This window comes from Elephas maximus, chromosome 7, assembly GCF_024166365.1.
Source record: "Elephas maximus indicus isolate mEleMax1 chromosome 7, mEleMax1 primary haplotype, whole genome shotgun sequence".
In the NCBI taxonomy this organism is placed as follows: Eukaryota; Metazoa; Chordata; class Mammalia; order Proboscidea; family Elephantidae; genus Elephas; species Elephas maximus.
In genome coordinates this window covers 87,653,100-87,678,507 of record NC_064825.1, presented here as the reverse complement: position 1 = coordinate 87,678,507, position 25,408 = coordinate 87,653,100, and the positions used below count along the sequence as shown (strand labels likewise).

The window sequence follows — 25,408 nt, the reverse complement described above, 5'->3', positions numbered from 1 at the left end:
TGAGGATGAAATAAATTCAGGAAGGATCCCACATCTCAACAGGGCCTAGGAAAATTGTCAACTGGGGCTGAGTGATTTTAGTTGGTGAACGATTTTTTAAAAATCAGTGACAAAAATAGAGAGCTGCCTGGGGAATACAATGCCTGTTGGCTGAGATTAATGTCCAGATTAATAAATGGATTGCTTGATGAAAAGGCGCGGGAGAACAAAAACCAGTAGAGATTGTGGAGGAGGCCGCTTATTAATGAACTGTCAGCCCAAAGAAAGTTCACGCAACTCTCCTGTGGTAAATGCAGCAGGCTGGCACTTCTAATAAAAATTGGGGTCCTTCAGGAATTAATTACACCGGCCTTACAGCAAGAATTCGTGGAATTGCGAGATGCAGTGGCACAGACCAGCACGGGCTGCTGCTGCAAATGGGGAAGCTGCAGGAGAAACGAATCATTTTTTTTCATTGATATGTAGGATATTGTAGTAGCATAATAGCCAGTCAGACATGGGGATGAATGATGGGGTCCAGATATACACTGACTAATGAAACTACACATACTTCCAGTTGGAAGTCAGTGCACTTTTCATATGCGAAATTCCCTCCTGCAATCTGATTTCCTCCTTATCCTGTGTCCCCGCCACCAGGGCGTTCCAAATAATTTTCAGAGTGATTACATGAGAGTCAGATGGACTCTTCTGTGATTTATCAAGCTATGCCGAGAGAGTGAGCACAATGTTCATTTATTCATTCCGAACGTCTGTAATTTCCCTCACCCCTTTCTACGTTCCCGGTTGGTTTGGTTGGCCTGACAAAACGCCCTCTTAATTGAAATTTGGTGTTGCTTCTGCCCCATGAAGCAAGCCAAAGGCATGTCATGACAAGATGGAAATTGTCCAGGATTTGTGATCTGATATATTGCATGTTAGATATTGAAAAGTTCTTATCTTCTTTCACTTTGCCATGAAGGTAGAGTGAAAAATTTCTTCTGCCAGGTACTTAGACCAAGGGATCGCAGACAAACCATTAATCTCTTGAGTCTCAAATTTCATAATTAACCATTTCTGTTCAGGCCTAAATTTATTCCTAGTAGAGCTTGGTAGTTTAGTAAATTTCCGGTAACTGATTTATGTGCTAGTTTTCTAAGAATGAGGTAAGTATAAAAGGGAGTGAACAACTTTTGGTTGGTTTACATGGTGGTGTCTTTTTTCCCTTAGGGTCTTAACGCAAGTGATGAGCTGATCACGCATTGTTTTCTCCTCAAAGAACATTAGAAGAGTTGGGTTGATTTTCTTCTAACTCCTTTTGATTTGTACCAGGATTATAAGACCTATAGCATTTCCTTCAGTTGTACATAGAGTTTATCATCCTCTTTCTTCTGCTTTACACATCCTTGGGTATTAGACCATCCTTCAACCATCACTCTTTGACTTTTCAGGCCCTCGTAATCCACATGATACTTATCCTTTTGATTAAAACGACTTAATGGCCTTTTCACGAATAATTAATCTGCTGCCTTTTTACTTTCAGCTCCGGGCTTTTAACTTTAATGTTGAGTTATCCAGCCTGTGTTGCCTTTCAAAAAATTTCACTCCCTTTAGCCTCTACCCCTCAAAGGTTTAATATCGCTTTAGAAACTTCAGTGTTTGCTATACTGAGGTTTATTTAAAGGCTTCCAAATTACTTTCACATCCTTTTTTCTGGGCCTGAGGTGAGTAAATGTGCAGAGATCAGTGGGATAAAATGAAAATCATTTCAGACTCGCATGCTCTGTTGTGCTGGAAAACATGGAGACTTTTACTATAACAAAAAGGTAAAATTGCATCGCTTTGTGAAAAAACGCATATATTTTGTGGTTATATGTCTCTAACTCTGGATATTTTTCTAACAGTGACAATTTATACCAAATGACCTCCCAGCTTGAATGCATGACCTGGAATCAGATGAATTTAGGAGCTACGTTAAAGGGGTAAGGTCTTCACTATTCCATGGTCCTTGAACAGTGACTCACACCTGTTTGAACCCTTTTAAACATGCTTATAACTTATGAAGAGAGGACAGTTCTAGAAGAATGGGCATGACTGTCTGTAGCATTACGATGCGTTCCTCCCTCCTCCAGTTGATGGATTGTGTTTAGCAGTAGTAAATTTTCAGGAATACGAATAAGGAAATGCTTTTGTCTGGACCAGGGGAGTTGAGAATAATGAGAACATTTATTATGTCTTTTCTTATTGAAAAATTTGGAGTTCTTCAAAGTTGTATCAACTCAAATTTGTTTAGTGTTTATTTTGGTAGTGATATCACAGATGTTAATTGTTACACTATCTTATCAAAAAGTGCTTTGGTGTACAAAGTCCAGGATCCAGTTCATATTGGAGTGATGATGATTTGGACAATCCAAAGTCAGACGTGCTCGTACCTACCTGGTCATGCCAATAGGCTTTCTTCACACTTGATTTATGACCACGATAGGGGAAATACAGCTATCACACATAGGTAGGAGCTACTCTTCCCACCTGAGAATGAAAAAAGGCAAGCAGGTGGGACTTGCTTTCAATAGTAAAATAACTCAGTTTTCCAACAAGTTTGAGGAGATAGGAAATAGGACATAATACTCTTGAAGTCCCTACTGTGTATAAGGTACTCTTTTAGGTTACCTAAGTTAACCTTTCTAATATTATAAGGACTAGGTCCTGTTATCCTAGTAAATCAAGCTCAGAGAGTCAAGTAACTTCCCAAGCTCACAAAGCTAGTAAGTGTCAGAGCTGGGATTCCAAGCTCAGATTGGGTTTCAAAGCCCAATCTCTTTCCAGCTTCCCTGTAGCGCCTTCTACCCCACCATCGGCTCCAGTGGGACTTGGGAGCTAGCGCTCTTGACTGGACACATAGCTTCGCATCTCTGTGTATTTAGTGGCTTCTCATAGGATTCTGGGATCCTGGGGGGTTTGCCAGAGCATGCATGCTCCATTCCCCATTCCCCACCTCTTCTTCTCTTCTAGAGTTGCTGCTGGGAGCTCCAGCTCAGTGAAATGGACAGAAGGGCAGAGCAAGTGAGTGACAATGCGGTGATGGCAGAGCAAATGACGTAGGCCTTGTTGACTGGCGCCTGGGCAATGCAGGAGTTAGGACTGACAATGGGTAATCAGGGTAGCAGTTGGTGCCATGGGGATGGGAAGAATCTATCCAACTCTTTCTCTCTCTCTCTTTGCCTCTTCTTGTTTATCTTAGATATGCTTTGGGAGAAAATGAAGGTGGTGCCATTAATCATCGCATAAACCTGGAAAACAATTTAAAAACATAATACAGTGGGAACTCTGCTCTTTTCCTCAGGAATGTTTCACAAAGTACTAAATTTGTGGCATTACACATGTTCCTGTTAAATCAGTGAAGTTTTACAGTCATACTACCTGCCTTTTTCTCTCAAGGAACACCTAATTTTTACCCTAAGTCCATGACTAGGTTTTGTGAAGACTTATTTTTTTTCATTCCCAAGTGTTTGTTCTTTCCTCAGCCCCATAGCTTGCACCCTGAGACATTTCTATGGCTGTTTTCTTTTGATTTCATTTTTTCTGTTTAAACTCCCAAATGCAGCCTCTCTCTTTTCTTCCTTCTTTCTTTTGTTGGCTCAGTCTTGAGTTTTGGATCATTCTTTCATGGTCAGCAGAGTTGCTTTTCATCTTCTAAGACTTGCTGTTAGATCTTTCTCCCCCATCTCGTACCCAGATTGTCCTGCTATTTTATCCAAATCTCCACTCCTTCTCTCTGGACCCAAAACTAAAAAGCCTTCTGAAGTTGCTTTGAATTATTTCTCTCCCTGCTTTCATTTGAGGGGCTGCTGACAATGTCAGCATCCTATTTTTCTTACTACTCTTAACTCGTTTTATGTTTCTTGGCTTCTTGGCCCCACCCTTTCTTTCTGGATCCTCTCCTTTTCTTCCTTCTCCTCTGCTCAGAAAGCTCAGAAACTCTCTTCAAACTCAATGCCATGAAAAGACAGAACATGATTGTGAAGTGAGCAGTAGTTACAATTTAAAAAATTTTTTTTCATGCTGGAGTACAGGGTTTGTTTGTGTAATTACAAAAATTACACATAAAGGAATCTTGGTGTGTATTTGAATCTTAGTCTTTTTGCAGTACCTTTTAAGGTCTTTAGACGTGTGATATTAGTTGCTTGCTGGGGAGTCAGAAGCCATATTGTAAGGATGAAGCACAATGCTTACAGTAATTTATTTTGTGCAACCCTGTATAAGAAAAAAGCAAAAGAAAACTAGATGAGTTTTCATTGTGCGATTATCTATATTTTGAATTCTTCTGAAATAAAAACGTGTCTCTTGAATACTGACCATTCAGAGAGCCTTATAAAAAGGACCAAACAATCTCAATAGAAGAACAATTCTTTGGAGAACAAAAAATCACAATTGTCTAATTTGGTAACATCTCACGCACTATGGATTTCTCTCTTTAGAACATACTGTAGGTCAACTAACCTCTGCTTTCATTTTGTCAACTGGACATTTATCTAAGGAGGGGTGTGAATGTTACTGGACCTGGAGTAAGGGGGTTTACATGCCTTCCCCCATCTGATCTCACCAGGACCCCAGGGATACTATGATTCCATCCATTTTTCAGATAAAGAGATTAGAGAAGTTAAGCCACCTAACCAAGGCCATGTAGCGAGTAATTGGCAAAGCCATGTTGGGATCCACTTCTGTCTGACTTTAGGATCTGGGACCCTAGGTTTGAGCTTCTTAAACTTTTTAGACTGTGACCCACAGTTAGAAGTACCTTTTACACTGAGACCCAACACATGCACACACGCATACAAACACAACACAGATTTTTGAGTTGATACTTTTACTGCATGCTGTGCACACTGATATTTCCTGTTCTATTCCATGTTATTTAAAAAAAAAAGCTGATTGTAATACGCTGAATCGATTTTACAACCTGTTGACGTATCAGGGACTCACAGTTTGCCTCTCTCTTAGCTCTTAAAAATGATGACTCCTAGCTCTCTCCTCCAAGCCCGTGAGCAGCAGAAAACTGGATTCAGCTGAATGGGTAATTCTAATAGAAAGTTTGGCTCAGGCAGGAGTAACAAGAGACTTATTTGCTTATATTCACTTTTTTTCCACTGGGGAAACACAATATGAGTAGGAGTCATTATTCTCTATGAAAGTGGCTTTACTTTCTTTAGCCATGGTACGAAAATACTGTTAATCTGGAAAATACATTTGAGAAAAGATATGCCATGGCGAAAGATAACGAAAAAGAGCAGCCCTTTTCATTTAATCCATAACTTAGTGCCTTGACTACTTGAAAATCAATAGTAAGAAAAATCATGGTGACAAAGTAGCACAGACCTATAACAGGAAAACTGGAGATCTGACCCACATTTTGGAGAAGGAAGGTAGCATTTCTCTATCACTTACAAAAACGAGGTATTTTCAGTTTTGTATTAAAAGATCGTGCATCTCAGACTCAACCACACTAAATACTTGTTCCTCTCTTCTTTCTTTGAAGATGTTACTTTAGAAAAAGATGACTTCACAAAGAATAGGTATTGCTTGTGTCCTAAGCCAGTTCATGGAGACATAGCCCATTTGGTGGTAGGGAGCAGTGCTACAGTGGATGGGGACAAGATTTTAAGGCAAGCATGGGCAAAATGAGATGAAAACCTGACCTAGTGGAGGAGAGGAGGTACTTGTCTCAATGACTTACTCTCCTCACCTTTCTCCCTTTATTCACTGTCTAATGTCTGCGTGCCTATTGAGATCAGAGATACCTTTATGACCTCAAATGGAAGAATGTGTTATTTCAATTTAAGTCAAAGAGAAAGTATTTTTTGAAACCACCTTCCATTACTCCAACTCTGTCCCTCACCCACAGACAAATGATAGTAGACTTTTAAGCAGGTCCTGGGGAAAAACATTGAAGGGGCATTTTTCTAAGCATGAACCCACCATTATGTGTATCTATTTATGATGCTTTGAGTTGTTTGTTTTTTATTTCTTTAAACAATCATTTTCTGTGTGTTCTTAATGGCTGCTGATGCCCTAAGGCTGCTAACAAGCCTACATTATTGTTAGCCTCTGTTTTGTCTCTTCTGGAGAAAATATCCTGTAAAACGGAGAAACACATCAACCTTGACTGTGGTCCAAGTTATTAAAACAAGGAAGAAGTTATTCTCTGGGGACTTGAGTAGGGGGAGTGGTAAATCGAACACAATAGAAATGTAAAAGGAGTGCTGAGCAAAATGAATGTCCCTCAGCTGGTCCAAGAAGTTCACAGACTGTTGTGAACACACGATATTTGACCTGTGGGTGCTTGAAAGGAAAAATGAAAGCCTCACATTGAGTGATGTATAGTGAAAACAAAGCTGCGCATTTTGGTAGGGCCGAGGCTGTAGAATCTGGAGAAAATCCTCGCTAGACATGGTCTCATCCCTGGGAACCTGTGCCAAAAGAGATAGCTGTCTTCGTTGGCTGGGAGTTCCAGTACACAACCCAGCACCTTCCCTCTTGGGCTCCATGAACATAAGGTACCCGTCCAAGAGATTTACTTCTTGGAAGTAAATAGCCAGCTTTTGAGTGGCTCCTGGAGCTTGAGACGCAGAAGAGCATTTCTGTGAATATCATATTCGGAAGTGTACTCTTCCACTACCTGCTCTTCCCCAGCAAAGGGTTGTTACCTTCCCCTCTAAATGGATACATTTGGTCTAGAGTTCTTTATTATTGCCTTGCATTTGGACTTGGCTGCAGTCTGTTAGGTATAATAAGCAGACAAAGTACGGGATTCCTGGGTTTGCAAGGTGGGAATGGAAATGATTTAGAGCTGGGTCCCTTGCCCTTCTTACTTACAGTAGACTATTTCAGGAGCTTCTTTGCCTTCACTTCTCATCTTTCTGCTACTCTCTGCCCCTCCCCGGCTGCTCCCCTTTTCTACCCTTTTCTTTATGAGCTTGTATTCAATTAACGTATTCAGTATTCAGCTTTTTTGTTATATAGAAAATTTAGATAACACAGACTATTCAAAAAAAGAAATTAAAACTGCTCCCAATCGCCCAGGCGAGACTACTGTTAATATTATGTAGCATACACTTTTAGACTTTTTGTGTGCATACATGTACATTTGTAGCATTTTTTTTTTTTTGTTATAAAAAGTTACTGGCTTCAACTTAGAGCTAATTCGGGGAATGCATATTTATAGGTCATCTTTTGTGTTTCAACTCCCATGAGAGCATTGACTTTCTGAAATATTCTCAATCTCTTAAAAATATTTAAAAAATATTTTGGGCCCTGTGGATTTATCCTTTCCACACCATGTTTCTAATTATTTTATTTTAAAGGGAGAAATTATTTTCATCTCACCGTTGTTGTTGTTAGCTGCCATTGAGTCGATTCTGACTCATGGTGACCCCATGTGTTATAGAGTAGAGCTGAGCTCCATAGGGTTTCCCTAGCAGTGAGAACGTAGTTCACCAGGGCTTTATTCCGTCGCACTGCTGGGTGAGCCTGAACCCTTAGCCTTATAGTTAGCAGCTGATTGCAAACCGCTTTTTGCCACCCGGGCTCCTTTGTCATCTCATAAAGGTGAGCAAAAATAAAGGGTTTGTTCAGATCAGGAGAAGAAAGGAGCCAAGAAGGGAAGATGGAAAGGGAAGGGGGTGATGAAGGGGACCAAGTTGGAGATGAGGAGCGTGGTAGTCTCAGCTCAAGAAAATGAAGTGGGGCTAATGAAATTTCCTGATCTCAGCTTAGGAAGGTAAAGTGGTGTGTGTGTATGTTAGTGTTAGAATGAGCAGGTACGTATCAGAAGAGTGAAAGATGCCTTTTTATTACCTAAAGGAATATTTTGGATCTCCGATATCTTTGACTCCATCCTGGGCTCTTTTGACACGTCTACTCACCATTTATCCTTCTCCCCATCACCTGCCTGTGAAAAGATAACTTCTGGCTACAAAAACATTGCTATAACAGCTACATTAATAAAAAGTCATCCAAATAAATAGTTCTCTGAAATGAGCTACTCCATCATTTAGTAGGTGTTTTTCTATTAAAAGTAAACAAGTACATTTATGCTAGTTTTATTTCTAACACTTCATTTTTAAAACAAGCCACAGATACATTTTCTTAAGGCTAAAGTAGTGACCATATTTAAAATAAAAACAGCTTTTCCCTAGTTATTATAAAAGTAATGTGAGCTTATTATTAAAAAATTCAGAGAGTACCAAAATGTTATGAAGAAGAAAAGTTACCTACCCTGGTGGTGCAGTGGTTAAGAGCTATGGCTGCTAACCAAAAGGTCGGCAGTTCAAATTTACCAGCTGTTCCGTGGAAACCCTATGGAGCAGTTCTACTGTGTTTTATAGGGTCGCTATGAGTTGGAATCAACTTGACAGCAATGGTTTGTTTGTTCATTATCCTACCATCCAAAGATAACTTTTTAATTGTGCTTTAAGTGAAGGTTTACAGAGCAAATTAATTTCCCAGTCAATAGTTTATGCACAAATTGCTCCATGACATAGATTGCACTACCTGCAATATGTCAGCATGTTCCCCATTACCGCCCTGAGTTCCCCATTTCCATTCATCCGGTTTTCCTGCCCCTTCTTGCCTTCTCATCTTTGCTTTTGGGTATATCTTGTCCATTTGGTCCTGTGTAGGTGATTGTTCTAAGGAGCACTTTCCTCATGGGTGTTACTGTTTATTTGTAGGCATGTCTATTATTTGGCTGAAAGGTGATTTCCTGAAGTGGCTTCAGTTCCAAGTTAGAAGGATTGTCCAAGGGCTGTAGTCTCGGGAACCCCTACAGTCTCTCTCAGACTAGTAAATCTGGTCTTTTTTGTGAATTTGAATTTTGTTCTACTCTTTATTCTCCCTTCTCTAACTGGGACCTTCTATTATGATCCTAGTTGATAACTTTTTTTTTTTTTAAGAAACCATTTTGGGGTATATTTTTATCTGCAGAGAAAAAATACCTGGAAATATTTTACCAAGCTATTAACTGTAAATCTCTGGGAAGATTAGCGGAAAGGACAAAAACCTAGCGAAAATGGATTTAAGAGATAATGGCATGAAATGAATTGGAGACCTCATATCAAGATGATCTTTTGCAGAGTTTTGCTGCAAAAAGGAGCAAAGAAATGGGTTTTAACTGGATGGGGAAGAAGGTCAGGCGAAGATTACTGTTATTGTTTGTTTTGGTTTATTTATTTAGTTGTAGATAGGAGAAGTACCTGCATGTTTTTTTTTGTGATGGAAATAATCCAGGAGAGGGAAAAATTTCTGATGGGAGGGGATAGAATTGATGGAGCAATGTCTTTGAGAGAGAAAAGGCTCCATGGACAGTGAGGGTGCTCGCTGTAGCTAGGAGCTGGGATAGTTCATCTGGTTACAATGTTTTATAAAAGTTCTTGTGCATAAGGATAGTAACTCTTTTGTTTGTCATATATTCTGCAAAATTTTCTCCAGTTTGTATTTTAACTTTGTTTATGGGTTATATTTTTCCACTCAGAAGTTTTTATTTTTGTAGTAAAAATCACCAATTTTTATTTTATAGTTTTAGGTTTTTGTCTTTTGTATCATGTTTAGAAAGGCTTTTCTGACCCCAAGTTTTTTTTTTTTTTTTTTAATGTGCTTTTTTTTTCTCTGGTGTATTTTTAAAATTTACTTCTTATATTTAACTATTTAATTCATCCTGAATTTATTTGATTGGGTTTCAATGTAATATGTTTCCAAATGACTAGCCAGTATCCTCAAATCGTTCTGAGTAATCTACCATTTCTTCGTGGATTTCAAATGCTGTCTTTACCAAACACTAAATTCTTTGTATCCATTTCTAGACCCTTTATTCTGTTCTTTTGCTCTGCCTAGCTCTTTCCGTCCAAGTTAGCAGACTGTTTTCTTTGTTGTAATTTTATAGTCTGCTTAAATATTTGGTAGGAATGTTCCCCAATATTATATTTCATTTTTAAAAATATTTTTAAAAATTCTGGCTGTTCTTGTTTATTCTTCAAAATGAATTTTAGATTAATTTTGTTAAGTAAAGAAAGTCTTTGCAAATGTCGATTCATTAATCGTGACAAACGCACAATTATGTAATCGAAGGAGGCTTGGTGGTACAGTGGTTAAGAGTTCAGCTGCTAACCAAAAAGTCAGCAGTTTGAATCCACCAGCTGCTCCTTAGAAACCCTATGGGGTAATTAATTCTACTTTATCCTACAGGGTTGCTATGAGTCAGGATCGACTCAATGGCATCAGGGTTGGTTTTCTGGTATTAGTAACAGGGGAAGCTGGTTATGGAGGCATATGGCTGATTATGTGGGAGCTCTCTGTAGTGTCTTTGAACTGTTTTTGTAAATCTAAAACTATTTTAAAATAAGGTTGTTTTTTTTAAAAAGTCTTCATTGTAATTTTGAATGGGATTGGATCAAGTTTAAAAATTAATTTTTGAGAAGATTGTCTTTAAGAATCCTTTATTTAAGACCATGGCATTTTCCAGCATTTTTTCAAGTCTTATTTTATGTCACCCACCCATCCACCACTTGTGGTTAAGTTGATTCCAGCGCCTGGTGACCCCATGTGTGTCAGATTAGAACTACGTTCCGTAGAGGTTTCAATGACTGATTTTTTGGAAATAGTTCTCTATTTAGGATTTCTTCCTTGTCAGTAATGCTTCTGGCCTCAAAATCTCTTTTAGAAAGAGTGTGATTCCTTTAAATTTATTTCAAGGTTTTTCCATTTTTTCCTGATCTCAAATTACAGGTAGTGCCTTAGTCCCCAACTTACCATGGGGTTTGTTCTGTCAACTCTGTTGTAAATCAGTCCTGATGTGAGTGGAATACCTTTTTTTTTTTAATTTTCATTATTATTGCCTTTTATTGTTAGTATCTTTATAAATCTGATTTTTGAACATCTGCAAGTGAACATCTGAGAATGATAACATAGCAAATAACATGCTACAACATTGTATGTGGTACATGTTATTAACAATAAGATGTACAAAAACACCAAAAACAGAGGGTTGTAAGTGCAATTAGTAGTAACTCGAATAGGTCCTGAGTGAACTGTCTGTACTTTGTTGTGTTACTATTGGTCAGTTTGAGGGTGGGGCTTGAGAAAGTAGTGAGGAACATGCAGATACCCCTTAGACCTACTCATCTAGGTTTCAACTGTAGAAGCAGGAGCGATCTTAGTCTTGAGAGTCTGTGCTTTAGACTGGGTTTCAGGGAAGATATATTTATGTAATTGAGCATGGTTGAGTAACCTTTCTCAGAGATGGAGTATGCGGGCCAGCTGGGTGGGAGCCTTTGGGAGCCCAGGCTGAAAATGTCCTGCGCCATTTTGCCTGTGTGAGAGGTAGGCGCTTGTCTATCATGTGGAGTTGGGGTAGAGCCAACAGCAGTCTCTGGACACAGAGCCAATTAAGGCATTGAGAATATAGAACCCAGTGAATTTCGTGAAATTGGAATTTTGATGAGTTAGCACCTCAAGGCCAGGGGCATATATTTCAGAGGAGACCCAGATATTTCTTTTGTGACCTGATGATGTGGTATATGAAAATGTGTGTCCTGATGTTTGTGTGTATTGAAGTAGGAAGGAAAACCATGCCTAAAAATGTTCTTCCCAGCAGCAGGGGCAGGAAACATTGTGCCTCTTTGGACTATGTTCTCTCCAAACTATTGTAGGAAACTGGATTATAACTATCTCTCAGTGTGAAATAAGAGGAAAAAGGTAAGTTGGGGGAGGGTTGAGGACCATTTCAAGTGGTAAGGAAAGCTTGATTGTTCATAAGGGCTGATTTATAAAAGCTTTGTTGTCAGGCTGTTAACCACTCAGCCTATGTCCGCTATTAATTAGTGGTTGATGACTAGGCAAGACATAGGAACTGCTACTATAAAGAAACTTTCCAAAGAGGAATACAAACAAGTAATAACATATGTGAGCATCCTCTAAATTTGAAAGGACCGGTATTCATTTACAGATATTATGTTTTGATATTCAGTATTTGTTGAAAAATAAAATCACCTTTAAATAACTGTTAGATTATGTCTTAATCAAGACTTTTCCTATATAGCAGGTAGCTGGTTGTAACTGGTATAGGTGAAGGGGAGAATTTAGCAGCTTACTGCATCATATTTAAAAACTCTATGGCTGGATTCAGGGTCTAAACAGTGTCATTACATTACTATTTCATTGTTGCTTAGCTCTGCTTTTCTCTGCCCTGGCTGTCTTCTCAGATGGGCTCTTTGCATTGCGGCAAACATAACTATGGTTTTTGGCAACTAGAGCCTCAGAAGCAGAATACCTCTGTATTAGTCAAAAGATTCAGGGAAGGCTTTGATTGGTCAACCCGGCTTGGGCCATGTGGCTAGAGAATGCAGTGGTCTGATTCGCCAGGCCATAGTCATGTACTAACTCCTGGAGCCTGAGAGTGGGATTAGAGCAGGAAGGTTCTCTGAAAGGAAAAGAGAACTGTGTTACCACAGGAAGGTGGAATGGATGTGGGGCGGGTAAAACAAGAGCTAATCAATAGAGAATTAAAAAATAAGAGGTAGTGGAAGTGAAGCAAGTCCTCTTTCCCTCCAGATATTATGTGGAGGTTGATGCCAGATGTCAGCAGAGAGTCAGCACAAAAGAGGAAGACCCTCAACAAGATGGATTGACACAGTGGCTGCAACAATGGGCTCAAACATAGCAACAGTTGTGAGAATGGCAGGGGACTGAGCAGTGTTTCATTCTGTTGTACATAGGGTCACTATGAGTCGGAACCGACTCAACAGCACCTAGCAAAAGATGCCAGATGAATGTATGAGTCCTGGACAGAAATTAAATGAATTGTGGGGTGGGGGAGCCAGCCTTCTAAAGCTCACACTAAAAAGTACACTAGTTAGAATTATCACCATAGTGCAATTTTTGATTAAATGTGACACAAAATATATTATGCTTTTGGTAAACGTGAAACATGCATCTTTCTCTTAAGGTTCGAGCTGAAATGAAATACCTGGGGGTAGGGGGATGGTAAATTGTTCTCGTGAAAAGTAACTGCTTCTTTTCTATGGACAATTTTTGAGGAAATTCTGTACCTGTGAATTATCAGATACAGATGTTGCTTGCGTTTTTTAACTCAATAAATTTAACTTTTTTTTTTTTTTTTTTTAATTTTTAGGCTTCACTTTCTGGGCCGGATTAGTAAAAGGAACTCTATCTTTCCCCTCCTCCTTATATACACCTAGAAGCAGAATAATGGTTTTAACATATCCATCTAATAGTTATATTTCCACTATGAAGGCTGTAAGAAATTACACAAAGAAAAGTGAATGACTAGATGACCTTGCTAATACTATCTGTACAGAATTATGAATTTTGTTTAAAATATTGCCCTTAGCACATCACACTCAGGCAAAGAGTAAAATAGCATTCGTGTACCATCTAGAGGTAGCTGTGCACGGTTGCCACCAGCTCTGAATGTATACAAAAAGATAATCCAGCATCAATTCATTCCCTGAGTAAAATCTTATAAGTGAATATGAAAGTGAATTTTGAAATTACTCTGACTATAGAGAGATTGGATTCTCATCAGTAGAGCTCTAGACCTAAGCATTCCAGTGTGACCACTGATGTTTCCCAGGGGGGGCTCCTGGGTTGGCTCTAAATCCTCTACGGCTGATTAGTTCAAGTCCATTATCTCTGGCTCATCCTTGTGCATGGTGAGGTGATGGTAACTTTCCACAGAGCATTCGTGCACATATTTATTGTTGTGTTTGTTGTTGGTTGTCTTAAGTCTCTTTTATATTGTAACAGCCCCCCTTCTTTTTTTTTTTTCCATACTACTGATTTGTTTGAGTCCCTAGGTGGTGCAGTGGTTAATGTGCTTGGCTACTAACTGTAAGGTTGGTGGTTCGAGCCCACCCAGAGGCACCTTGGAAGAAAGGCCTAGTGATCTACTTCTAAAAAATCAGCCATTGAAACAACTATGAAGCACAGTTCTACTCTCACATACATGAGGTGGCCATGCATCAGAATCGACTCAATGGCAACTGGTTTTTTTTTAACTGATTTGTTGGAGAAAGCAGGTCAGTTGTCTGGTAGAATGCCTCACATTCTGGATTTGGCACCCTGGTGGCACAGTGGTTAAGAGCTCAGCTGTTAACCAAAAGGAATGCAATTCGAATCCACCAGCCACTCCTGGGAAACCCTGTGGGGCAACTCTGTCCTATAGGGTCACTATGAGTCAGAATCGACTCGACAGCAATGGTCTTTTTTATTTTTATTTTTTTTTACTGTCTGTTAAATTTGAGCTTCTATCTTGGCACTGGGTTTTTTGTTTTTTTTTTAATCTTGGTTAGATTTGGGTTCCTTTTTTTTTAAGGCAAGAATAAGTCATGAGTGGTGCTGTGTTCAGCCTCATCTCTTGTGGTGTTTAGACTTCAAGGAAATAAAACTTGTCAACATGGTTCCATCAGTCTTTCCCTTCAGAAAGTGGCACAATAGACAAACTTGCAGCAAAGTGTATTTTCAACACCACAAAGAATTGGGTACTTAAGAAGGATGGACGAAGAAAAAGGGTTGATGGGTAAATTTCATTTTCTGGATACAAGAGAGCCTGATATTCCCCCAGGTGCTTCCCTTCAGCCTGATTAACTCTGAAGAGGTGAGAAGACAGAGGGGAAGACCAGGCATGCCCACCTGGCCAATAACTAGAGGTGGGAGAGAGAAATCACAGACTGAGGTTTCCTCTTTTTGAATATTCATATTAAATGCTAATTGCCTTTAAAAAGATCCTATTTATTTATTTTTACCTCTTCTGTTGATAAGGGATTTCAGGGAAGCTCTGGTTTTCCTCATCTATAAAACCTCAATTCCCTTTTATTAATCTTTTTGTGCCTGTGGAATATCAAAATTCATCATTTCTAAAGAAGCTACTCTTCAAAAGTTAAGTTTTTTTTTTCCTGGGTCAAACCTCAGTGTACAAGTTCTTAGCATGCAGAAGGCTCATAATTTGGATTATATGAGGGACATGTTTCCCTTTCTCAGGACATGTGTTTATGCATTTTAAAGCAGTCTAGGAAAAGAGAACTTTCTCAGGACACATTTTTATGCATTTTAAAGCTGCTTAGGAAAATGGGCAGTCCAGGACATACCCGAAATGAAGTCACGAGGTGCATAGTGTGCTGATAACTGCTTCTGCTTAGTTTATCTTTCAAGTTAGGTAGAAAGATTGTTTTTTTCTTCCCAATTTTGGCTGCTCTGGCACACATAAGTAAGCCATTTCCATCAGTTGGCCTTGGGCTTTGTTTATATGAAAATAAATATTATGCCTCAGAGCAGAAGCAAAAGTGTGCTAAAGAAGGAATGTGTTGAATCTGCCCCTCCTTGCTCATCCATTTTCTTATCTTTCCCATTCCCCAGCTATATTTTTTAAGCCCTCAACAGTCTTAATTTCACTCATAACCCTGGAGAGAAAGCTGGAATCACTGAAGTGTCATCATGATGGAGTGAACCATTAGGGTAGGGTTACAGCACCAGAATTGCCTGGCTGGTTTGAAGGAAGAAGGACTTGAACACCAGCTCTGCCACTTTGGGCAAATGACTCAATCTCCTGAAACCTCAGTGTGTCATTTTCCTAGGGTTGTAGTAACAAAGTACCACAAACTGGGTGGTTTACCAGAAAGTAAACTCACTGTCTCACAGTTCTGGAAGCTAGAAGTCCAAATCAGAATGTCGATCACGTTGATTCCTTCTGAGAGCTCTGAAGGAGAATCTGTTCCCTGCCTCTCTCTTAGTTTCAGGTGACAGCCGACTGTCCTTGGTGTTGAAGTCTATACCTCCATCTTCACATGGCTGTCTTCTCTCTGTGTCTCTGTGTGCCTCTTCTTTTTTATAAGGCCATCACTTATATTGGATCAAAGCCCACGTTACTTCAGTATGACCTCATGTTAACTGATAACATCTTCAAGGACCCTATTTCCAGGCAAGGTCACGTTCATAGGTACTGGGGTCACGACTTCAGCATTTCTTTTGGGAGTTACAGTTCAATTCATAACACTCAGTATTCTTTGCTTTAAAATACGGGTAATACTCTATAAGCAATAGTTAACATTTCTTGAGTGTGTACCACATACCAGGCATTACACTTTACTTAACCTGATCTCATTTGATCCTTTAACAGTGCTGGGGGAGGAGCTATTATTCTCATGAGGCCAGGGAGGTTAAGTCATTTGCTTAAAGTGATATATAGGCACTCCGTGGGTTATAAACAAGATCTGTTCCTAAGTCTGTCTTTAAGTTGATTCTAGGTAAGCTGAAACAGGTACATACGGTTCTTATTTAGTGTCAGTTAGTCAAATGTTTGTCTTAATATATAGTATATACTTTACCTTTGTATGCATGTTAAGTGGAGTCCTGGTGGCGAAGTGGTTAAGAGCTCAGGCTGCTAACCAAAAGGTTGGCAGTTTGAATCCACCAGCCCCACTTTGAAAATCCTATGGGGGAAGTCTACTCTATCTTATAGGGTTGCTGTGAGTTGGAATTGACTCGATGGCACCCAACAACAACAACATGCATATAAAACACTTAAGAAACACTTACAGGCCACGCAGTGTTTTCATAAGCATCAGAAAGTAGTGTGTGCATTCATTATTATGAATCACTGTGTTTAACTCAAATTTAAAATATAATAGTCCTTATGGCAGTCCACTTTTAAGTACGAGTTACATGTAAGTTGGACATTTGTAACTGGGGACTGCTTGTACTTTAATGATTCCTTGGTTGTGCTAAGGATCAAAAATTAAAATTTTGTAGATCTCAATCACCAGGGCTCATAGGAAGCATCCAATAAATAACTTTTGTGGTTATTAGTCAGCAATTGCATATATCATCATAAACCTTGGTCTTTTGTTATAATAAGGTTAGTGAGTGATAATTGTTAGTGAGTGATGATTTCAAACAAGACTATGAAATAGGTTATTAGCTTCATTTTACAGATGATGACTCTCAGACGCAGGGAGGTTTAGATGACTCGCCCGTGAGCACAGAGCAAATAAATGACAGAAGTGGGTCTGGAACACAGCCCTTGAGACACAAAACCCATGTTCTTTCAGGCTAGTCTAGTGACTGGAGATAAAAGATGGAGATTACTTCAGATTTTTCAAGTGGATCTGTAAAAAGCTGGAAAGAAAACCCAGTTCCTTTGGATTGATTGTACAGAAATATGGTTTTCTGTCTATAACTTCTAAGATTTTAAAAAAAAAAAAAAGACTAAATCTACCTTCAAATGGGCCAGTGAAATTTAGAGGCACACTCTTGACACCTATAGAAGATAATTTCTTCAGGATTTTGATCAAACAGCCCTGGCCATTCCTGCTAAATATAACATCTTTGTAAGCTTTTAAGGAGCCTTGGTGACACAGTGGTTAAAGCACTTGGATGCTAACTGAAAGGTTGGTGTTTAGACCCATCAGCCACTCCACAGGAAAAAGATGGGGCAGTCTGCTTCTGTAAAAAATTACAGCCTTGGAAACCCTATGGGGCAGGTCCAGTCATTCTTACAGGGTCGCTATGAGCCAGAATTGACTTGACAGCAGTGGTTTTTTGAGTTCTTGTAAGTTTTTAAGGGGTTAGAAGATTCGGTACTTGGTTTTCAGAAATCAGACATATCCTCACCTCTTCTTCATTGCAGTGTGGGAGGAGACAAGAGAATCAAGATGGAATTTTCCAGTTTGCAGGTTAAACATCACTGTTTAGCCTTTAAAGCAGAGTTTGCAAACTGGTGGTCCTCAGGCTAGAGGTATGTTTTGTCTGGCCTGACAATGTTTCTGTAAAATTTGAATTATTTGCCAGAATTTAAAACTCAAGTAATCTCACATAAAAATCCACTTTCCAGTTTGTCTTGGCAATGGAAATATCTGACAACATTGAGTTTGCATTATTGTTTGACAGTAGTTGGCTGGTAGACCTGAGTGGTGGCTGCCTCTTTGGGCAGGGAGTTGGGTGGCTAGGATGACTGTCCCTGCCAGTTCAGTGTTGTCCTACTCTCCAGAGCCCTCTTCATTCATCTGACTTGGCCTCTGTAGGCATTTGAGTTTGTGCATCTGCTTTAAGGAGAAAAGAACCAAATCCATATTTTGGCCAGTTTAGCAAAGATATAAAATGATTACCCCTTGGCCAATAATTTGGAAATTCACAGAGAATAAGAGAGATGGCAAAAGAGTTGAGACAGGCAAGTGTCTTAGTTTTAAAATAGGAAACAGTAACAACTAGATTCTGGAAACCACAGAGCAGTGAGGTTAGAATGAGCCTTGGGGAAAGTTATTAAGCTAGACCTTTGGGAGCACATAGGCAAGAAAACGGAGATCTTAGGAACCAAGGTGGGTTCACCATAAACAAGGCATATGCCCAAATCCATTTTCTTCTGTGGTAGAATTAGTCTGGTAGATTACGGAAGTTTACTAATGCAGTGGCTATTGCAAAAAGATATTTAGTAGTTATTCCTAATGTCCTTGTGAACAAGATAGGGAATTGTGTGCTAAATACTTAAATGACAAATCCATTTTGTGCCTAGCTGAACAACAAAACTAAAGGAACTGTCCAAAGAATCTTCGTCAGGCTGGAGAGTGGTTTCTAGTGCAGTGCTCTGCGGGAAGGGAGGAACGATCCCATCACCACAAGCTTCTTACCCCCCCAACTTTGCCTGCCTGTGCCACATCCACCAGGTCTTCTCCCATAGAGCTGGTAGAACCATAACTGTCCTCAGTACACCTCACTGTATATTCCTGTGATCTCCCTCATTATCTTGGCTGACTAGTAATTAAATCCCTTTTCCCATCAGCTGAGTCAGGCATGTTATCTTTCAAAAAGAAGTTTACCAGGCAGCGAAGAGAAAAACAAAATAGAAAAATCTGAAAACTTTATAGAGCACCCATTGCTTATTCTAAGAAATCCCAGCCTCTCCCAGGCCTGGATCATGTCCCTGGCTGTGCATAATCCTAGAGTTCCTTTACTTTCCTTCTCATTACCTAGCTCAGAGGATATATCAAGCCACTGCATGTATTTCTACCCCAAAGGAGATTTGGGTGTCTCGATTGCTTGGGCTGGTGGGATTCACACTTGATTCTAGAACCAAGTGTATCAGTGTCATGAATGATAACTCTCCATCTCTGGGCTGTGAGTAATTTTTACCTCACACCTGTTCAGGACTATGTGATTTTGTTATGTGGAAGATGCATCTCTGCCTTTGGGCTGGTAGCTCCTTGCTCTTCTTGAAGGAACACTGGCTCAGACTTGTGGAAATCCTACCCTTACTCCTATTTAGTTCATCCACAGCATGGTTGCCGGGTATTTGTTAAGACTGGTTCTCTCTTAAAGGTTGGTATCACTTGACAGTGTAAGCTAGAAGTGGGTCCTAACAGTGGCTCTTGTCCCAGTGGCAGCCATCATTTCCTGGAGCCTTGCTGTCACAGGTTAGTTAATGCTGATGATATATGCCCCTGTTGGACTGTACCCTATCCAAGTTACTAGATATGATGGCTCCCTCAGGTTGCCCCACGGAGAGATTTTCTAGAATCTTATCACTTCCTGAATATGAGACAAAAATAGTTAATATATATTCTAAATATAATAGGTTCCATCAACAGCAAAGAAGATTTTTTTAATGAAAATATTGAAAAGGTGCTTTTTGGATATAGAGATAGCATGAAATGTATTGGAAGCCAAATCCAGAGTCAAAAAAATTTCAGCAGTTGGGGATGATAAATGTATAGTCTTGAATTCTAGTTTAAAAAAGATCATGTCTTGAAGCTCAGAGATGGAGATATCTGCCTTGATTGCAGTTCATGCTCAGGGTGAGGGTGGAGGACTGGAGATTTTATTTGACTGCAGGAAAGGTCACTGTGAGCTGAGTGCTGAGGAGTTATTTGCTCTTAGGTGTGTTAAGAACAGTCCTCTGTCCAGATTCAGGGGGGAAGCCCCAGGCCCTCTGTCCAGGGATCAAGCACTGGCAGTCTGCGGGCCTGATGCGTTGTGTTTGACTAATGTGGTGATTTTTTAAAACTGGGAATGGAATCTTTTTGGGTGAGGCATGTACTCTCCAGTCTTAAGCATTCATGTTACTTTTTTGCCTCTAAAGGCTTTTGTGTTTGTGGATAATCCCTCATCTCCCTGCTCCTTATAGAAACACACAGATAAGTGCATGTCTGTACCAGCCAGCCCACTTCTAGTGTATTGGGTTCTATTCTGGGCCCTCACTTTGAAAGGACTTAACACAGTAACACAGGTCAAGAACTGGATGGTCTGGAAGGCAAAGGAGTTAAAACATCAGTTCACATTGTAATCGTTCGAGAACCACAGCTCTAGAACGCTGTCTTTAAATACCTGAAGGGTTGTCATGTGGAAGAGAAGTTAGACTCAGGCCATCACAGGGAATGTTTATGGACTATGCACTTTACTGTAGTCACTAAGTGTAGAGGATACAAAGAGGAGCAGGGCAGTCTCTGCCCTCAAGGCCAAGTTTACCATCAAACAGAGGAGATGCACAGAGATGGCTGTAAAATAGTAATACTCAGTGGTTCTCCAGAAAGCAGAGATGAGGAGACTGACTTCAGCTCAGTTTGGACAGGCTCTTCCTAACAATTAAAGCTGTCCCCAGATGGAAGGAGCTGCCCATAAAACTAGTCATCAGTCATGTTGCTCAGCTTTTGGGGGAAGAGCTAGAAGAAATGGATGGGAGGTGGAGCAGATGGCCTGTCTAGATCCTTTCTACCTCTGTTGATCTGTGGTTCCAAGATGACCAACTTGCTTTCCTTTTCTTCTCTAGAGAGAGTTGTTACCATATTAAATGCTCACGTGTTGTACTCATTGTTTTGGGAAAACCACTCCGGGAAGAGTGTTAAATTGCAGGGCCACAGTGTGAAATTGCGTTGGTGTGTTTGTTTTGTGGAAGTACAAGAGCCAATAGGCAGTGGCTCCTCCATTTTTCTTATTCATTGACCTGATAGAAGAATCTAGTGGCATGTTCATCAGAAACCATCTTGTTGCTGGTTGCGTCTTTTGTTTGTTGGCTTGCATCTGGTCATGAGGTTCATGTTGTTCCTTTTGACTGTCACAGTACTTTATTCCTCAGGAAAAGTATCCTGAGGAAAGTCTGTTTCCCATGACCTCTACCCTCCAGGAACCCAGCTAGCGCCCACAGATTAGCTGTCAAGACAGGAGGTTCTAAATCTTCCCCTCTGAAGGCAGAACTTTAAAAAAAATTAGATTTCTATTATTTTGGTGTCCCTAAATATCCCTCCAGGAGCCCTGGTGGCATAGTGGTTAAAGTAATCGATTGCGAACCAAAAAGTTGACGGTCTGAAACCATCAGTGGCTTCAGGGGAGAAAGATGTAGCAGTCTGCTTCTGTAGAGATTTACAGCTTTGGAAACCCTGTGGGGTCTTTGTGAGTCCGAACTGACTCGACAACAGTGGGTTTGGTTTTTTGGTAAATATCCCTCAGTCCTAGAAAATATGTAAGTCACATTTTTTTTTTTTTTAGTTTTCTCATCTTTATTCTATTTATTTTAAAATTTTTATTGTGCTTTAAGCGGAAGTTGACAAATCAAGTCAGTCTCTCACACAAAAACTTACGTATACCTAGTTACATACTCCCAATTGCTCTCGCCCTAATGAGATAGTCTGCTCCCTCCCTCCAGTCTCTCTTCTCATAAATTTCCCCAGCTTCTAACCCACTCTATCCTCTCATCTTCCCTCCAGGCAGGAGTTGCCAACATAGTCTCAAGTATCTCCCTGATCCAAGAAGCTCACTCCTCACCAGCATCCCTCTCCAACCATTGTCCAGTCCAATCCATGTCTGAAGAGCTGGCTTTGGGAATAGTTCCTATCCTGGGCCAACAGAAGGTCTGGGAGCCATGACCACCGGGGTCCTTCTAGTCTCAGTTAGACCATTAAGTCTGGTCTATGAGAATTTGGGGTCTGCATCCCACTGCCCTCCTGCTCCCTCAGGGGTTCTCTGTTGTGTTCCCTGTCAGGGCAGTCATTGGTTGTAGCCAGGCACCATCTAGTTCTTCTGGTCTCAGGCTGATGTAGTCTCTGGTTTATGTGGCCCTTTCTGTCTCTTGGGCTCGTAATTGCCTTGTGTCCTTGGTGTTCTTCATGTAGGTCACATTTTGACTTCACACAGAAGTTTGAACTGGCAAAGGCAGCACCTTTTCACAGCCACTGAGGCAAAATGTTTTGGCAAGGCCACTGTGGTCCTGCCGTCTTTCTGCTACCACATGGCCATTGTTACCAGTTCTCACTCCTCCGCTATTTATGTAATATAATTGACATGGCCTATTTTCCTGACAAGCACATTCTAAGGATCAGAAAGGCAGATACTGGGTGGGTTTGGCATTTCTCCTCAATTTTCTTAGTGTGTTTTACCCACGTTTATTTCTTTGATACATTTGTCCCCAGATATGTCAAGGATGTGAATATTGGAAGGATATGGAGATGAGATACTGTATTTTTACACAAATAATGTCACCTTATATGTTTGCTTGCCGGCCACTCACTCCCTTGTGAGGTGTTTTCATAAGCGCACAGTGCTTTTTTTTTTTTTACAGCAAAATGTTAAAAAAAAAAAAATTGGCATAGCTGCACTTACGAAAATACCTTGTGGGGGTAGGGAGGGAGCGACTGGCAAGTAACCATAGAGGGCGTGCGTTATTTGTGTAAATAGGGTAGTAGGTTAGGGGGAACAGAAATGCTACTCATTTCCTCAAACTTGTTACCATTACTCCATGCAAAGGAAACAAATTCTTTCTGAAAAGTTGGAATCAGATCTAAATGTGAAACCCCACAGCTGCTTTGGCTCCAGGGTTTGTGGACGTTTCAGCCGTCCTGGAAGATACTCTTCCCTTCCAGGAATTCTCTCCCCTGGGTGAGTGAGAGTTGAGCCAGCCCTAGGCTTTCTCCACATCCCATCAGACGAGTGGGGCTGTGAAACCAAGTCACCTACTTTCCACAAGGTGAACCCTGGAATCTCAAGGGTTCTGGGGACAGAGGATGGAGGTTCTTAGCCCCAACAGTCAGTGGGAGCCAATCTCACCTGGAGGCTTTAAAAATGCTGATGAATGGGTTCCACCCTCTGAGTTTTTTTTTTTTTCCAGCTTTGCATATTTCTCACACCATGCAGTTCACCCACTTAAGGTGTACAATTCGGTGATTTTTAGTATATTCACAGAGTTGTGTAACCATTACCACAATTTTAGAACATTTTCAGCAGTCACTCCCCATTTCTCCCCAAGCTCCCAGTCCTTTGTTGTTGTTAGTGGCTGTCAAGTTGACTCCAACTCATAGGGCCCCTGTGTATAACGGAAGAAAACATTGTCTGGTCTTACGCTGTCCTCACAACTGTTGCGATGTTTGAGGCCATTGTTGCAGCCACTGTGTCAATCCATCTCCTTAAGGGCCTTCCTCTTTTTTGCTGACCCCCTGCTTCACCAAACATGATGTCCTTTTCCAGGGATTGATCTCTGCTGATAACATGTCCAAAGTAAGCAAGACATAGTCTCACCATCCTCACTTCTAAGGAGCATTCTGGCTGTATTTCCTCCAGGGCAGATTTGTTCATTCTTTTGGTTGTTATTGTTAGGTGCTGTCAAGTAGGTTCTGACTCCTAGAGACCCTGTGTACAACAGAACAAAACACTGCCCACTCCTGCACCATCCTCACAATTGTTGCTATGCTTGAGCCCATCCTTGTACCCACTGTGTCAGTCCATCTTGTTGAGGATATTCCTCTTTTTCGCTGACCCTCTACCAAGCATGATGTCCTTCCCAGGGACTGGACCCTCCTAATAAAATGTCCAAAGTGCACGAGACACAGTCTTACTGTCTTCGCTTCTAAGGAGCATTCTGGCTTTACCTTTTCTAAGACAGATTTGTTCATTCTTCTGGAAGTCCATGGTATATTCTATATTCTTTACCAATAGCATAATTAAAAGGTATTGATTCTTTGGTCTTCCCTATTTGTTGTCCAGCTTTTGCATGCATATGAGGTGATTAAAAATACCATGGCTTGGGTCAGGCACACCTTAGTCCTCAAAGTGACATCTTTGCTTTTTAACACTTTGAAGAGGTCTTTTGCAGCAGATTGGCCTAATGCAATACATAGTTTGATTTCTTGACCCCTGCTTCCAGGGGTGTTGATTGTGGATCCAAGTAAAATGATATCCTTGACAACTTCAGTATTTTCTCCATTTATCATGATGTCGCTTATTGGTCCAGTTGTGAGGATTTGTGTTTTCTTTATGTTGAGGCGTAATCCATACTGAAGGCTGTGGTCTTTGATCTTCATTAGTAAGTGCTTCAAGTCTTCTTTGCTTTCAGCAAGCAAGGTTGTGTCAACTGCATATTGCAGGTTGTTAGTGAGTCTTCCTCCAGTCCTGATGCCATGTTCTTCATATAGTCTAGTTTCTCAGATTATTTGCTCAGTATACAGATTTAAGTATGGTGAAAAGGATACAACCCTGACATACACCTTTAAACCACTTAGTATCCCCTTGTTCTGTTTGAAGGACTGCCTCTTGGTCTATGTTCAGGTTTCACATGAGCACAACTAAGTGTTCTGGAATTCCCATTCTTCATAATGTTATTCATTATTTGTTATGCTCCACACAGTTGAAAGCTTTTGCATAGTCAATAAAACATAGGTAAACATCTTTTTGGTATTTTCTGCTTCCAGCCAAGGTCCATCTGACATCAGCAATGATATCCCTCATTCCCTGTCCTCTTCTAAATCTGACTTGAATTTCTGGCAGCTCTCTGTCAATGTACTGCTGCAACCATTTTTGAGTGATCGTCAGCAAAATTTTACTTATACAATATGTGGTCTTTTGTTACTGGCTTCTTTCTCTTAATGTTTTTATATTATAACGTGTATCAGTACTTTGTTCCTTTTTATGGCTGAATAATATTCCATTGTACCTAATGCTACATTATGTTTATCCATTCATCACTTGATAGTCATTTGGGTTGTTTCCACTTTGGCTCGTATGAATAATGCTTCTGTGAACAATTGTGGTTAAGGTTTTTGTACAATGTATGTTTTCATTTCTCCTGGATATATACCTAGGAGTAGAATTGCTGGACATATAGTACCTCTATGTCTAACCTTTTAAGGAACTGCACTGCCAGATTGTTTTCCAAAGCAGCTGCACCATTTCATAGAGGTACTTCTTAGCAGGTCTCCATGGTGATTCTAGATGGGAGAGTAGTGTGCTGCTAGCAGTGAGAATCTTTGCTCTGCCTCACTTGGAAGTAAAATAACTACCGAGCAGATTTCAGCTTTTTACCTGAAGGAGAGAATATTTTTAGAGCAGAACATCCACCCCTTCCAAGTTGTTCTTTGCCACATCCCTCAGCTCTCACTGTAGACCAAGA

The 25,408-nt window shown here is 40.3% G+C and overlaps 1 protein-coding gene across 1 annotated transcript in view; it reads left to right on the top strand.

The window, feature by feature from the left end:
- The window catches only part of WT1 (WT1 transcription factor), a gene marked incomplete at its 5' end in the record, with an annotated part of 59,961 nt that overhangs the window by 14,503 nt on the left and 20,050 nt on the right, over positions 1-25,408 (top strand). The window contains 2 exons of the mRNA XM_049891421.1: positions 1,881-1,958; positions 2,989-3,039. Coding sequence (XP_049747378.1) covers positions 1,881-1,958; positions 2,989-3,039 — 129 coding nt within the window. The remainder of the gene's footprint in view (positions 1-1,880; positions 1,959-2,988; positions 3,040-25,408) is intronic.